Source organism: Mobula hypostoma, chromosome 1 (genome assembly GCF_963921235.1).
Source record: "Mobula hypostoma chromosome 1, sMobHyp1.1, whole genome shotgun sequence".
Classification (NCBI taxonomy): Eukaryota; Metazoa; Chordata; class Chondrichthyes; order Myliobatiformes; family Myliobatidae; genus Mobula; species Mobula hypostoma.
The window spans coordinates 102,851,251-102,868,181 of NC_086097.1; the positions used below are offsets into that span (position 1 = coordinate 102,851,251).

Below are 16,931 nucleotides of genomic sequence, written 5' to 3' on the forward strand. Positions count from 1 at the left end.
TTTATATTGTATTCCCCTTGAAATAATTGGTAACATTGCATTTCCCTTCTTTACCACAGACTCAACCTGTAAATTAACTTTCTGGGAGTCTTGCACGAGGAGTCCTAAGTCCTTCTGTAGCTCTGGTGTTTGAACCTTCTCCCCATTTAGATAATAGTCAGCACTATTGTTCCTTTTACCAAAATGCATTATCATACATTTCCCAACACTGTATTCCATCTGCCACTTGTTTGTCCATTCTTCCAATTTGTCTAAGTCCTGCTGCAATCGCATTGCTTTCTCAGCACTACCTACCCCTCTTCCTATCTTCATATCATCCTCAAACTTTGCCACAAAGCCATCAATTCCATTATCTAAATCATTGACAAACAATGTGAAAAACCGTAGTCCCAATACTGACCCCTGCAGAACACCAATAGTCACCAGCAGCCAATCAAAAAAAGCTTTTATTATTCCCACTCGCTACCTTCTGCCTGTCAGCCATTCCTCTATCCATGCCAGTATCTTTCCTGTAATGCCATAGCATTTTATCGTGTTAAGCAGCCTCATGTGTGGCACCTTATCAAGTGCCTTCTGAAAATCCAAGTAAATGACATCCTCTGCCTCTCCTTTGTCCACCCTGCTTGTTACTTCCTTGCGGATTTGTCAGGCAAGATTTCCCTTGACAGAAACCATATTGACTTTAACTTATTTTATCATTAGTCTGCAAGTACCTTGAAACCTCATCCTTAATAATAGACTCCAACACTTTCCCAGCCACTGAGGTTAGGCCAACTGGCCTATACCTTCCTTTCTTTTGCCTTCTCTGGGACCATGCCAGAATCAAGTGATTCTTGAAAGATCATGACCAATCCATCTGTTATCTCTTTGGTAATCTCTCTCAGGACTCTGGGATGTAGTCCACCTGGTTCAAGTGACTTATCCACCTTAAGACCTTTGAGTCTGCCTAGCATTTTTTCCTTTGTAATAGCAATGGCACTCACTCCTGTTCCCTGTCACTCAGAGGCCTCTGGCACATTGTTAGTTTCTTCCACAGTGAAGACTGATGCAAAGTACCCATAAGTTCATCTGCCATTTCTTTGTCCCCCATTACTACCTCACCAGCATCATTTTCCAGTGGTCCAATATCAATTCTCACCTCCCTTTTACTCTTTATAGAACTGAAAAAACTTTCTGTATCCTGCTTTATATTATTGGCTAGTTTTCCCTCATATTTTCATCTTTTCCCTTATAGCTTTTTTGTTGTCTTTTGTTGTATTTTAAAAGCTTCCTAATCATCCAACTACCCACTCACTTTTGCTACCTTATATGCCCTTTCCTTGACTTTAATATGGTCCTTAACTTTCTCTGTCAGCCACGGTTGCCTACCCCTGCCATATGAGAACTTCATCCTCTGTGGGACATATCTATTCTGCACCTTGTGAACTGTTCCCAGAAACCTCAGCCACCTCTGCTCTGCCGCCATCCTCACCAGTATGCTCCTCCAATCCACCTGGCCAAGCTCCTCTCTCATACCTCTGTAATTCCTTCTAGTCCATTGCGATACTGACACATGTGTCTTATGCTTCTCCCCCTCAAATTGCAGTTTGAATTCACTCATATTATGATCACTGCCTCCTAAGTGTTCATTTACGTTAAGCTCCCTAATAAGATCTGTGTCATTACACAACACCCAGTCTAAGACAGCCTTTCCTCCCCCCAAGTAGGCTCAAGCACAAGCTGCTCTGAAAACCCATCTTGTAGGCAAATTTCCTCTCTTGCGATCTGACACCAATCTGATTTTTCCAATTCCCTTGAAGTCTCCCATCACAATTATGTCATTACCCTTATTACAGGCCTTTTCCAGCTCCCTTTGCAATCTCAACCTCACATCTTGGCTACTATTTGGAGACCTATATATGATTCCCATAATGGTTTTTTTTCACCCTTGGAATTTCTTAACTCCACCCACAAAGATTCAACATTCTCTGACCCTATGTCACCTCTAACTAAAGATGTAATTCCTTAGCTTATCAACAGAGCCACAGCACCGCCAATGCCTTCCTGCCTCTCCTTTTGATACAAAGTGTATCCTTTGATGTTATGGCCTTCTCTCAACCATGGCTCAGTGATGCCCACAATGTCAAACCAACCAATCTCTAATTGCATCACAAGTTCGTCCACCTTATTCGAAATGCTACGCGCATTTAAATACAGCACCTCCAGTCCTGCATTCCTTGCCCTTTTGAATCTTGTATCTGTGGTACAATTTAACTCTCTGCTCTGCCTGTATTTGTACCCAGTCATTGGCTTGTCCATCACCTGCTTGTAAACCTGCTGGCTCATCCTCAGCTCTTTCATACTGGTTCCCATCACCCTGCCACGTTAGCTTAAACCACTCCCAGCAGTTCTAGTAAATCTGCCCACAGGAATATTGCTCCCCCTTTGTATTCAAGTACAACCCGTCCCTTTTGTACAGGTCACACCTGCCCCAGAAGAGGTCCCAATGATCCAGAAATCTGAACCTCTGCCCCCCACTGCTCCAATTCTTCAGCCACGCATTTATCTGCCACCTTATTCTATTCCTATCCTCTCTGTCGTGTGGCACAGACAGCAATCCCGAGATTGCTACCCTTGAGGTCCCGCTTCTCTACTTCCTTCCTAACTCCCTGTATTCTTGTCTCAGGACCTCCTCCCTTTCCCTTCCTATGTCATTGGTACCAATATGTACCACGACCTCTGGCTACTCACCCTCTCTTTTCAGGACATTGTGGATGCGTTCAGAAACATCTTGGGCCCTGGTAGCTGGGTGGCAAACTACCATCCATGTTTCCTTTTCACAGCATCGACTATCTGTCCCCCTGACTATAGAGTCCCCTATTACTGCTGCCTCTTCAGTTCCCTACCCTTCTGAGCCACAGGGCCAGACTCAGTGCCAGAGACACTGCCACTGCTGCTTCCCCCAGGTAGGTCACCCCCCCCAACTGTACACAAAATGGAGTACTTATTGTTGAGGGGGACGGTCACAGGGGTGCTCTCCATTATCTGACATTCTCCCTTCCCTCACCGACAGTTATCTGTCTCCTGTAGACTTGAGGTGACTACCTTCCTGTAGCTCCTGTCCATCACTGCCTCATGTTCCCTAACAAGCCAGAGGTCACTGAGTTGCAACTCCAGTTCCCTGACACAGTCCAATAACTCAAGTCCTGGCAACATCCTTGTAAATCTTCTCTGTAAATTAGGATCTGAAAATCTGATCCCTTCCAACATGTAAACAGACAGGTAATGGGGGTTATCAGGTGTGTGCAGCTGAGTTTTGCATCATAGCATCCTGTCATGGCTTGGTACCATAACTGCTCTGCCTGTGACCATAAAAACCTACAGATTTGTGGACACAGCTCAGAACATCACGGAAACCAGCCTCCCCCCACCCCCCATGGGCTCTGTCTACACTTCTCACTTCATCAGTAAAGCAGCCAGCATCATCAAAGACCCATCCACTCTGGGTATTCCCTCTTCCCTCCTGCTAAGCAGAAGATACAAAATTCTCAAAGCATGTACCACTAGGCTCAAGGACAGCTTTTTCTCCCTGTTATAAGACCATTGAATAGCCCCCTATTATGATAAAAGGCACGGTTAACCTTGCAATCTGTCATTGCACGGCCAGCACTGGATTGCTAACTTGCCCTGCATTTTTTCTGTAGCACTTTATTGTTGTCCCCTGTACTATCTCAATGCACCAATCTGTGTGGATAGAATACAATACAAAGTTCTTCATTGTACCTGGGTATATAATTAAACTGAGTTATCAATGTAGTCAGCACAGACAACATGAGCCTGTTCTTGTGCTGTATTGTTCTTAATTCTAACTGGAATAATGTATTTGCCACCTGTCAGGAGGAGAATAAAGATTGTCGGAAGATCAGTCAGAATCCGACCGTGATCCTTGGAAGTTATCCACTTCCTGTTTATGGGAATCCTACAAATTGTGGGATAAATGGCATCCTAACTGAAGTTGAGGTCACTTTTGGACCTTCTCTCAGCAACCTGGTTCAATGAGAGCCAGGGACAACCTTGTCAGTATGATACAGCCTGAGATCATAGCGTTGGAAAGAGCCAATAAAAGGGCAGGTTCCAGGAGCTAAATGAACTGACTAAACCTCTGATCTTTTGACTATCACTCTGCAATTGGGTCAAAGTGAAGATTAAGGAATTGAAAGCTGAAGGAATGATGTGAAAACGAAGGGCTCACTTCATGACACAGAAGTATCGCTAGGATGACCTATGCCAGTGGAATTGACTGGATATTTGAATCATGCATAGGGCTGAGGTAAAGAAGAAGAAAGGGTCTAAGTGAAAATGTTATAACACTACTCTAAGGGAAGGGGTCAAAGTTGGTCAGAAGGTTTTTTGGGGACCACAGGAAAAAATACTGAGATATGAATTATCCACATAACATGGATGTTTTCACTGAACTATTGGCAATGTGATGTTTTGATGCAAGTCTTAACAGAATCTATCATTGAAGAGGTGTCTGTCTCCATCAAGGATTCATGTAGCTTTCTAATGAGTGATTTTATTATGTTAAGACTGAAAGTAATCATGTAAAATATACATATTTGAGTATAATTGTACATAAATTGTATAACTTAATGTTCTTGAGTTGCATTGTAACTAGACCAGAAATGTGACATTGTAGGAGCGTTGACAAAAATTGACAGGAGTGTAATTACTCTAATGTGCACTTTATTCCCCAACAAATGGCAACATTGTATATATATATATATATCAGAAAAACCCCCGCTCCAAAACATAATAACGTGCAACATACACAGCAAACTTAACCCTTAACAGCCTGGCAAATTCTGCCTAATAAAATTAATATCTTGCATTTAACTGAATGGGAGATTAGTGTCAATTCAAGTCCTGATTTGATTCTTGCACCGTTCAAAGCCTAATTCACCATTTAACATACCATAGAAACCATTTCTAGAAGTGGAAAAACTTCACCTTCTTTCTGTAAAATACAAGATTATCAGTTTGGGCATCTCTCATTCTTGGTAGTTCAGTTGTCATCTGTTTTTAACCTATTGAAGTTTTAGCATATGGTATCACTTTCAAGGTCATCATTTATTGCCCATGAAGAGACAGTGAGTAACATCAATCTGCTCCTTGTTTATATCAACACAAGGTGAGTAAAGACTCCAGCAGCACCACACACAAAATACTGGAGACTCTATCCTGACGATGGGTCTCATTCTGAAATGTCTCCTGTTTATTCCCTCTCACAGATGCTGAGCTCCTCCCGCATTCCTGTGTGTTGCTCAAGTTGCCAAGTTGCTTGTTGGAAAGATAGATTTATGAATAGGAGACTGCAGTATAGAAGGAAGCTATGGTAAACATTTGTAAAATATTGAGCCTCAGCTGGAGTGTAGTGTCCAATTCCAGGCACCATATTTTAAGCTTTTCTTACATTTCTGACTTGATTTCATGGATGACTACCTTGTCTAGTTCACTAGTTTTTTTCCTCTTTCCCTTGTGAAAACACTGTCTACACTATCATCATTTTAAAGACCCCTGTTTGGTTTTCTCAGCACCATTCCAAGATCCAAGCTCCGGACCCAGCAGATTCGTGCTTCCTTTTCAGACGTCAGTTTTCAGCAACAAAGCACCTCTGCTAGAGAATTTATATCCTCTTTATATAGCAACCGTAACATGCACAGCCATCACAGGTGAGGTTCATCCAAGGTTGAAATATGGTGTAATCTCTATCTCTAACCCATCCCTGTAGAGCCCTGGTTAAGATTTAACTGCTAATGCTGTAGGGTATTTCATTTAATAGTGTTTGTATAGAAGCAGCGTGTTCTGCTGACTGTTTGGGTTCCAGTTAGAGATAAGGGGTTGTGATGTCCAATTTAGGAAGGTTGGCTCAGCCAATCAGGATGGTGGAATTGAGAGAAGGTTCTAGAGAAAGCTGGGTGGAGAGGTTTGGTTTGAAGTCTTTTTGGCAGGAGCTGGGAGAAGACTGGTGAGAAGATGGCTGAGGATGCCATCTTGGTTGCACGGGGTCCTTTTTTGCTGGTGGGTGGCTTCAAGGAGGAAGGGCCAATACTCTCATGGAAGAGCCCATTTGTTAGAGATGGATTTTGAGTGATGTTCAGAAGATGGTGTGTGCTTTCACACAGACCATGGGTCCCGTGTGTGAGTAAAAGACAACTTCAACAAGATCTCCAACTTCATGTGCACATTTGGACTGGGATAACAGTAATGGGCCCTTTTATTTATTTTTTCTCTTCCTTTTTCCTGCTTACTGTTCAATAAAGCTGAAATTTGTAAATATACTTTGTTTATAATTCAATAGTGTAAAATCTGTTATTTCTTGCTGATGACTAATTGCATGGGGGCAGTATTTACACAGACCGGGGTTCGGATAGTTGAAACATCCCAACTTCACGGTTTTGGTGGGACCCAAGTCATGCTGACCGTAGATGCACAGAGTTCGAGAAAGGTGGTTTTCTCACCGCTGAGTCCAGTGGCTGTTAGCAAGGGGCTAACGAGCCGAGTTTCTATAGACATCCGGTCACAAATAAATCCAATTGATTGGTTTGCTTTTGTTGTGGCCTTAGTGAATTCCATCCAAATTGGTTCCCTCAGGTGCCTTTCCTTCTCTATGTAGATGCCTTTTTCCTAAATAATACAACATTCTTGCTTTTCTTCGTCAAATGTCTCACATCACATTTATATATTGAATTTAATTGGCCAGTTGTATCTCCATTTGTTAAATTTTAGTAAGTCGTTTCAGTCCTTAAAACTAATTGTCACTCACAGCCTGGACTTTTGATTCTAGACAGAATTGGTAATATAAATTGTGATCTTAACCCGAATGTATCCTCAATAGCTCACACATGGCACAGCCACAGGCCAAAGTTGCAACAGTTTGATTCCATCTCCGATTTCACCCAGGGAGAGGGGTGGAATAAAAAGATTTTTTTAAGGATTTCAGTTTTGCATGCACAAGGTACTAGGTAGTAAATAATTTGGATGTCTATTATTGAGGTTTTTGTGCATGTCTATTCGATGATCTGGGTTTACTTTGTATTTCCATATTTTTTATGTGATTTTGATGATCTCCCCACTGCCTTGTTCTTGTTGGATTTGAACTCGTGGATCTGAATCAGTGGACTAGGATTCTGACTGGCGGATCAATATTCAAAATGGTTCAAGTAGTTCCATCTAATATCAGAGAACGTATTCATTATACAACCAGAAATTCTTGCTCTTCACAGGCATCCGCGAGAAACAGAAGAGCACCGCAAAGAATGAGCAACTGTAAAATATTGGAACCCCAGAGCCCTGTTCTACTCCCCCCCCATGCACAAGCATCAACCACCCCGCCTCCCTCTCCACACTTATTTCAGCAGGAAGCATCACCCACAAAGAAAGCAACAGCAAAGCCCCCAAAGAGGGATTGTGATCTGCAGTCCAACAAAATCTAATCATTCACCACGGCAAATTCAACATGCCAGTCTCTCTCTCTCTAATAAGGGGGAAGAGAGGTGTCACGCAGCTTGCCGTTGTTTCCATATTTCCAACTTAAAATTGTCCTAATGAATGCAATTTTCTCAACAAAAACAGATTCCAGCAGACACTATAGATTTCCTGTGATGGTCTACAATGATCTTGGATTTTCATCCTTCAATGCTAATTCTTTAAAGGAAAATATGTTTATCTATTTCTCTACCAGAAGGTGCTGAAATTTCCACTGAAGCTAACCTAAGTACCCACAATATCAATGGTATCAGTTGAAGGCTGTATTACAGATTTAAGGTATATTACTCAAAGATGTCCATTGATTATAAACATTCAGTCACAGCATTGTTAGAGTAGTTACCTCTCCGCAGCCATGTGAGATTGTACACTCAATCACACTGAAACTAAAATCCACATCATTCTGAAGCAGGAGCTTAAAGAGCCAAGAGAAACGCCGCCAATGTTAACTGGTAGTGATAATTTGGGGCAGAGTATTGTCCGGTCCATACTTGGCAACGTTATTGCGATCTTCCACTCCTGAGATCGTGGATATCTGATCGACTTTGTGCAGGTTTTTAATGATGTTGAAATTTGTTTTGGCTTTTTCCACAAAGTTGTTCTGCAGTAGCCAACCTTCCGATGCACTGTCTGGGTCACCATGGTTCTGAACGTTCTCCATTGCAGTCTGCAGATACCTGACACCAATCAGAACCAAAATCTGCAGCCAAACAGTAGTTATTTTGTTAGCAAAGACAGAGAGATGCATCTCTATAGCCAACATAAATGCACACTACAATCCGTTAGGTATTTTTGAAATTATGGTGACACAGACTGAGAGAAGTTCTGCACACCGTAGGATTTCACACTGATAGATACAGATTCTCCCTGGGTCACGCATGCACAACCCTCTACATGCAACCCTCTAATGTTTGGGGGTCTTTAGATGCAAGAAGATGGACCTGCCAGTTGCTGCATCTTCTGGGAACAGGAATTTTCCCATGTGCCTTCTCTCCCTTGCAACCCCCAGTCCCTCAGCCATGACAACTAGGTGCTGGGTGGAGCTGAACAGAGCTGTGAGCATGGAGTGGACCCACTCCCTCCCTCACCGAGGGAGTCTATTCTTCCTGCGTCCGCTTGCTCTCCACCACAGCTGTTCCTATGATCCTCTCCCACACACTGTTTCTGTTCATTTCTGACTTACAAACAGAACTCTGTCATAACCGGGGACTCTCTGTAAATCAGAAGAAAATATTAGCTCAGAGAGAGTGGAACTTCATATTTCCTCCTCCACAGACTCAGAGGCCAGGTAAGGCCTCTGTTTATCACCTCACCAGAAAGAAGCATTTGTTACGGCATACACTCTCAGTGTGCCCTTGGTTCATCAGCTCAGGGTTTTGGACTCAATTCCATCAATGGGCTTTTTCCCACAGCCTTCTGACTGAGAAGCTGGAGTCCTCAAAAAAAAAATGGTTTTAAGTTTGCAGCTTGGTGCAGCCGGCATCGATACAAAGGGAGGGAAGGGAGTTACTGCACACTCTGCTGCGATGGTTTACCTCAAAGAGCCAGATGAACAGCATGGAGAGCCCGATAGACTGCGTAATTGGGGTGTAATGATCCAGTAGTGCTTGTCGACAGCCTATCATCCACTGGTTCATCTCTGCAGTCAGGTAGTCGTAGTTGTAGTGGGCTGAGTTGTTGGTGAGTTGAAATTGGATACAAGGACGGGGCGAGTTGAGGTTGCAGCAGCTGAAGGGAATGCCATCCAACAAATACTTCCCATCCACGTTACTCCTCAAACGGCTACAGTGGGAGAACAGCTCACATGTGAACATAATACAACACCGATTTAACTTCAATTAACCCAAAAAATAAGTCAATGAACTCTCAGAGACAACCCATTCAGCCAGCTAACCAGACAAGCTCTTTGAAAGAGTTATTCCATTAGTCCCATTCCTTTCTCCTTCCTCGTGGCTGGAAATACTTTTTGTATATCTAATATGCTTTTGAAAGGCAAGAACCAATCTGCCTCCACAGCTCTATGGCTCTTGTAACATTTTTCCAAATTGCCATTTTTATTTCTCATGTGTGTCTTCTGTCAATGGTGACATCCGCATCCTCGGGGCACAGACTAACACGTTTCTAAATCTTTTGATTGACAACCGTTAGGATTAACAATGAGATTACTGATCAGACCGAAATCTGAAGCCAATTGGTAGTGATATTATTCCCATTTACCATTTTCTGTCCTTTTGATTATGTCTTGCTACTTGACTTGCAGATGATTCCATTAAATTACATTGTAATTAGCAGCTGAAGAACCCAATGCATTTATGGTTAATCTTTTCATACTTTCAGGACACTGCCTCTATCCCACAGACCCACAGAGCAAGAAGTGCCAGAGACTCTCTGCTTCCTCCAGAACTCCCTGTAGCTTTACTCCACTTAAATTTTAGATACCATGGCATTGTAGCGGTTAGAGCAATGCTATTACCGGTCACGGCGTTAGGATTAGGATTAGTCAGGGCTTGCGGGGCGGAGTGGGTCGAAGGGCTGGAACAGCCTACTCAGCGCTGTATCGCTAAATAAACAAACAAATGTGCCAAGAGAACCAACTCCTAGAACGTGTAATAGTGCAAGTTAGACTCCCGAACATGTCGAGTTACGATGGGCACACAGTCACTCTTGTCCGGGCATTAATCAAGTGCTGCCAATTCTATTTGGCTCCCACCCCCACCCCCACCCCCGACCCCCAACGTTGAGCTGTTTATCAAAGTGCTGCTTTTTACAGGAAAAATATAAATATATTACCGTAAGTATGGTATGAATGATTTGATATTTTTGCTTTCAGAATATAGCTTAATGGGGATTGCACATTTTCAGTAATAACAATGGTTCATAATTAGTGAATATTTCACACTCCCAGTTTATCCCACCTTTGAAGATTCATCTGGACCAGATCAAGGATCTCGACCCTAAATATTCACTGTCCACTCCCCTCCATAGATGCTGCCTGACCACTGAGTTCCTTCAGTGCTTTGTGTGATATTGATAGAAGCAGTTTATGAGACACTCCTTTGATAATGAACAGTAAGTTTAACAAAAATGAATTATTCTGATTTCTGCACAGTTTTAGAATTTCATCATATTTTTAAGCTATATTGCATTTCTTGATGACTGATCAGCTGTGTTTCTGAGAGATATGGTGCAGCATACAGAGGACAGGAACTTAACACCAATCCTTATAACTCGACCTTATTTACACATTGGTTTTATTCACATTCATTTTAATACAGTATATTACGCAGATGCCCAACCCCCACAGACATCTCCACTTCCCACACGCACAGACGCCCCAACTCGCCCATGCACCGACACCCCCACTGCCCCCGCGCACCGACACCCCCACTCCTCCCCGCGCACCGACGCCCCCACTCCACCCACGCACCGACCCCCCCACTCCCCCCACCACCAACACCCCCACTCTCCAGCGCGCACCGACGCCCCAACTCCCCCCACGCACCGACACCCCCACTCCCCAGCGCGCACCGATGCCCCCACTCCCCCGCACACTGACACCCCACACCCTCCCACGCACTGACGCTTCCCCTCCCCCCACGCACTGACGCCGACTGCACAATGACACCCTGTACTCTAACCACACACACACATTGATCCCACTTTCTCCCATACCACATTCCTCAGATCCCCACCCTCGTCCTCTCCTTCTTTCAGCTTCTCATCCCCCCTCCCCCCCATCCTCCTTCATTAATCCCTTCCTTCTCCCAGCTTCTCCACCTTGTATCAGGAATCTCTTCGAGTAATGCGAATGATGTTGCTGGAGTTCAGACATGTGAAGAGTGGATGTTTAGCTCTTCACCCAACGTGCCAAAGGTGGGCATTTACTCTGATTCACTAGTTGTGTTTTGCTTTTGTTCAAACACCACTTTCACTCCGTCCTTGCTCACACTTCCTCAAACCCTTCATGTGTATTCCCTCCACCTTCATGTGTATTCCCCCCACCCTTCTCGCCGCCAGTGCAATTAATTCAAGTATCCAGCCGTTGCTCCACTCATCATAGCTTTATTGCTCCTGTTAACCTGCCCCCACTGCATCCATATTTCAATGTTCAGTACATGACAGGCAGACTGAGACAGGGTTAACCTTTCAAATTGAAGACTCATTGTCTAAATGAACTTCTCTCTCTGAAGATACGGCCTAACCTGCTGAGCACCTCCAGTATTTCCTCTTTTTATTCAAGATTTTCAGCATCGGTTCTTTAAAAATTTTGATTTACCAATAGTAGCCTAATCTATTGCAGATTTTGCAACTGTACCGCCCTCCGCCCTAGACCATTTGTACAGCTATCTTTTGCCACTTCCTTCTCAGCATGGTGTCCTGGGAAAGCCTCCGGGTCTGAAGAATTCAAACCCACGGTGGCCAGAACCACTTACAACAGATGTTGTGTTGAGAGGGCAGCCGGTGAGAACGGTGCCCTGAGCTTTGAGAGTTTGGGCCCAAGTTCTGTAACCCTGTCCCGTGAGGCAAGGTGCATTCATGGTTTGGGAATGAGGGATTTGGGACTCTTGAATTAAATTGAAGATAACCCGTACTGAAGATGGAGCAGAGGAGGAAGACGGGTATTTGCCGGTTGGTCAAATACTAGGATTGGGGAGGGGCGGGGTGGGGTGGGGGGAGAGGAAATGGAAATGTCTCGATTTATCGGTATCAATTGAATCTCCAAGCAGCCACATTCAATACATATATTGAAGATGAGGGGAATGGCAAGGGGAATCACAGGTCCTGTCCCACCCCTCACCCCACCCCTCCCTTCCACTTACTCTTGGACCTCTTTGGAGTTCATGTCCAGATAGCGAGAGCTGATCCACTGGATCTCAAACCAGTCCCTGAAGCCGTTGTTGCCGCAGCAACGGAACTCCATGTGCAACTCATCCATGGTCTTCTTGAGGAAGCAGCGGCCCGGGGTGTCAGTGTCCTTGTAGAACCTCATGGCACGCTGGAGGCCCAGGTCGAGGGATTCCTCCAGTGTGCTCCTCATGCTGTAGCACATCAAGGCCCCCACCAGGATGAAGATGGATAAGAAGGTGGTGCAGGTGATGTAGGGAACCATGAGCAGCCTCCAGCGGGAGAATTTGTTGTCCCAGCAGTCATGGCAGATCTTGCTCCCCAGCAGGTTGATGCCACAGGCGATGGCTCCCACCACCACCAGCATTTTGGGGAGAGAGGTTCCCCCACTGATCACCATTACCTCACTGCGTTTCCTCACCTCCAGGGTCAGGTAGATCCCTAGGCTGATCAAAACCATCCCCGTCAGCACCAACACCCAGTTCAGCATCCGCAGCGCCTGGGCCAGTCTGTCTCTCCGTCTCCTGGTGAACCGCACGCCCAGAACAGCCATGGACGAGACCACATGAAGACTTGGCCCGAGTGTAGATCACGGGAAAACCTTCCTGCAAAAAGCACATTCGTCACCAACACACCCCAAGAAGCGTCTCAAGTGCTTAAACTTTAGCAGAACGTCCACAATAGGTAGGGTGGCCACTGTGGAGGGGATGTGGGTAGTTCCTTTCCAGGCCCATGAAAGGGTTAACAGCCAAAGGGTGAATGGGAGGCAGAAGTGGTTCAGTGGCCAAGGTTAGTGGAGCAAAGGATGGTGGTGGTTAGGGACAGTGGGTGCAGAGAGTGTGGGATGGGCAAGGGTGTGGATACAGGCAAAGGATGCCCAACCCAACCCAACCCCACCCACAGATGTTGGCAGCCCACTGGCAGCTCGACGCCTCCACCCAGATCTACAGATAGGATGTGGTTTGTTTCTCCCTCCCCCCCCCACCCCAGACACTGCTGTGTTTCCCCCATTTTTGTCAGCTGTTTGCACTGCGTCTGACCAAACTCTGTTCTACCTCGGAGTAATACACCAGGGAATTAAACCCTTCAGATCAGTCCTTACCGACCCGGCACACCATAAACCTCTCCTATCCACGTCCCTGTCCTATCCGTCTACCCTGCCTCAACCACTTCCTCCGGCAGCTTGTTCCAGCCTCTGCACTAACAACTTGCCATTCATCTTTCCAGTAAATCTCATCTTCAAACTATGTCCTCTCGTTTTTTGGTTCTCCAAATCCCGAAGGGAAAACTGTGTGTATTAACTCTATTTATGCCCCTCCCGTGATCTCATACATCTCTAAGATCGCCTATAGGATTCTTCTGCTCCAAGGAATAAAGTCCTAGCGTGCCCCAACCCCTCGAATCCTGGCAACATTCTTGCACGTCTTATCAGCTTAATGATCTTTCCTATAACAGGCTGGCCAAAACGTAACAGCAGCTCACGACAAAGAATAAACCTGCCACAAGCACGTATCTGGGACGTCCGGCGTGGGCTGGAATCACAACATATCATCATCTAACCTCCCGGCTTCTTTCTCGCTAACTCTTTCTTCCCAACAGTACGCTTGAATGTCCTTTCCAATGCGTGGCGCCCCCACATTCCAGGTCGCGAATGATGAGGGGAAAACTGTACTGTACTTTGGTCAAATATTCTCCGGTTTTGGACCGACCGACCGGCCCAGCCGTCCGCCCACCAGAGAGCGTCGCTCGAGGAGCCATTCCAATCCTTTAAAGCACAAACCTTCGAGAGGGAGCGGGGCTTCCGCAGCTGCGGGGCTGCTCTGGGGCGGCTGCGGATGAAGCCGTTGGCAGTGGCATTGGTGAAGCGGACGGAGCTGGTCTCCCGGCCGGCCCTGGGGTTAATGGATTAAAATGGAACGCCTTCTGCCACCGCCGTAATCCTCCAGAAATAAACACGGGACCAAATGTGATTCAGAAGATTCCTGACTTCCTTTAAAACTTACTGTAACCGCGCTGAATAGAAGAGGTGACTCTAACATTATTGTATTTAAGGTGATATATTCGTTCACTAGGTATACAAAATCAAAAGCGTTAAACTAATCTTTCTAATATTAATTTGGACCGAATCCGTATGAACCTCTTCATTGGCACCCAAAGGCTTCAAATCCCTGGGTTTTAAAGAGCGAGGCAGGCAGCGTCCCGTCTCCACACCGAGAGGCGAGCAACGGGGACAGGAAATCTCTCGCTGACATACACACCGTATTTCTGGCGGCACTGGGTGAACACGTTCAAGTTCTAAATTCAATTGTCATGCAGGTGCATCCAGCCGGAAATGAACAGAAAATGTTGGCAGTAATATAGTCAGGTCAGGGCTCGTAAACTGCATCAACGCTGCCTGTCGGGGACATTTTCCGGTTTTGACCAATGCAAACTTGCTGGAGGAACTCAGCAAGTCAGACGGTATCGACGGAAACAAACGTCTCACGCGGAGAACTTTCATCGGGACTTCTCCGTTTTTGTTTCGGATTTTCAGCATCTGCTGTTTTTATTTTTCACTTCGTGGGACCCTGGGGTCCATTCCGCTATCCCGCCCCTCCCCATCGCAGCTCCCCCGCATCCCGCCCTTCCATAACCGCAGTTCCCCCGCGTCCCGCCCCTCCCCAACCGCAGTTCCCCCGCGTCCCGCCCCTCCCCAACCGCGGCTCCCCCGCATCCCGCCCCTCCCCTACCGCAGCTCCCCCGCATCCCGCCCCTCCCCAACCGCAGCTCCCCCGCATCCCGCCCCTCCCCTACCGCAGCTCCCCCACATCCCGCCCCTCCCCTACCGCGGCTCCCCCGCATCCCGCCCCTCCCCTACCGCGGCTCCCCCGCATCCCGCCCCTCCCCTACCGCGGCTCCCCCGCATCCCGCCCCTCCCCAACCGCGGCTCCCCCGCATCCCGCCCCTCCCCTACCGCGGCTCCACCGCATCCCGCCCCTCCCCAACCGCGGCTCCCCCGCATCCCGCCCCTCCCCTACCGCGGCTCCCCCGCATCCCGCCCCTCCCCTACCGCGGCTCCCCCGCATCCCGCCCCTCCCCTACCGCGGCTCCCCCGCATCCCGCCCCTCCCCTACCGCGGCTCCCCCGCATCCCGCCCCTCCCCTCCCGCGGCTCCCCCGCATCCCGCCCCTCCCCAACCGCAGCTCCCCCGCATCCCGCCCCTCCCCAGCCCCTCCACAACCGCAGCTCCCCCGCATCCCGCCCCTCCCCAACCGTAGTTCCCCCGCATCCCGTCCCTCCCCAACCGCAGTTCCCCCGCATCCCGCCCCTCCCCAACCGCAGCTCCCCTGCATCCCGCCCCTCCTCTACCGCAGCTCCCTGCATCCCGCCCCTCCATAACCGCAGCTTCCCCACATCCCGCCACTCCCCAACCGCAACTCGCCCCTCCCCTACCGCAGCTCCCTTGCATTCCACACCTCCCCTACCGCAGCTCCCCCGCATCCCGCCCCTCCCTGACTGCAGCTCCCCCGCATCCCGCACATCCCCTACCGCAGCTCCCCCACAGCCCGCCCCTCCACATCCCGCACCTCTCCTACCAGTCTCCGCATATTCTCGTTCCCCTTCCCTACTGAAATTCCTCCTCACTCCTATCCATTCCCACTCACAATTCTCCCGTCCTTTCCTCTCACATTTACCTGCCCTTCCCTCCTTTCTCGTAATGCCACACCACCCCCCTCCCCCGTGATTTTCTTAAGTGACGGACTGCGGAATTTCAGGAGAAGCTTTGGCTGGTAAATGCGAGTTTCATTTGCGATGATGATACTGCTGCTGCTTCTTCTTCCTGTGTTGTTTTATGGCGGTTGGTGCATTACCGCCACCTGCGAGACTGGAGTGTGAATCGTTGGATAAACAGGAGAAGGGAAAAGAATTGCATTCCCTCATCTGAATCTTTCAGATACTTCATGATATAGGTCTGTATTTCTCTTGAATTCCCACTTAAAATGTCTTCTATACCCACATCAATTTTTTTGTTTATCTTAAACGCTCCTATCATCTTCACTCTTTTTGATACTTCTTACATTTTATCAATACATGTTCAACTGTTTCTGGTTGATTACAGTATTCACACAACCCAGTTGGATGTTTCCCTATTTTGTGTAATGTGTAATTACGACTAGTGTGTCCAACTCTCAGATGATTGATGATCACTTCTGCTTTTCTATATCCACTTGACAATCTTTTGTATCTGACTTGCCTCTGTATTTTGTACAGTTGTCTCCCTGTTTCACTCTCATCCCAATGCTTCTGCCGTGTCTCCTCAATACGTATTTTAATAATGCTCTTGCCTTCCTCTTTCCTAAGAGGGATCTGGACCTCCATTATAGATGATTTGAGCGACTGTTTAGCTATACTATCCACCTTTTCATTACCCTCCACTCCACAATGAGCAGGAACCCAAAGAAAGCTTACTTCTACCCCATTTTTGGTCAGTGTATATAACTTGCACAAAATCTCCAATAAAATATCCTGTCTACTCTCTGATTTTCTTGATTTGATCGAGGTTAATGCAGATAAACTGT

The 16,931-nt window shown here is 46.8% G+C and overlaps 1 protein-coding gene across 1 annotated transcript; it reads right to left on the reverse strand.

The window, feature by feature from the left end:
- Positions 1-7,972: 7,972 nt before the first annotated feature.
- On the reverse strand, positions 7,973-14,607 carry LOC134342378 (photoreceptor outer segment membrane glycoprotein 2-like). The gene is made up of 4 exons (XM_063040474.1): positions 14,153-14,607; positions 12,348-12,977; positions 9,063-9,309; positions 7,973-8,227 (listed from the first exon to the last, which is right to left on the reverse strand). Exons 2-4 carry the CDS (start codon positions 12,923-12,925, stop codon positions 7,973-7,975), a joined length of 1,080 nt encoding a protein of 359 aa, XP_062896544.1. The 5' UTR covers positions 12,926-12,977; positions 14,153-14,607.
- Positions 14,608-16,931: the final 2,324 nt, after the last annotated feature.

What these genes read in the sequence shown, in the direction of transcription:
- LOC134342378 (XM_063040474.1), bottom strand. Translation starts at nt 12,925, where the DNA reads ATGGCTGTTCTGGGCGTGCGGTTCACCAGGAGACGGAGAGACAGACTG. An exon ending in AACTCCAAAGAGGTCCAAGA is followed by an intron (nt 9,310 to 12,347) that starts GTAAGTGGAAGG and finishes CTCCCACTGTAG; the next exon opens with CCGTTTGAGGAGTAACGTGG. An exon ending in TGTTCATCTGGCTCTTTGAG is followed by an intron (nt 8,228 to 9,062) that starts GTAAACCATCGC and finishes GTTTGGCTGCAG; the next exon opens with ATTTTGGTTCTGATTGGTGT.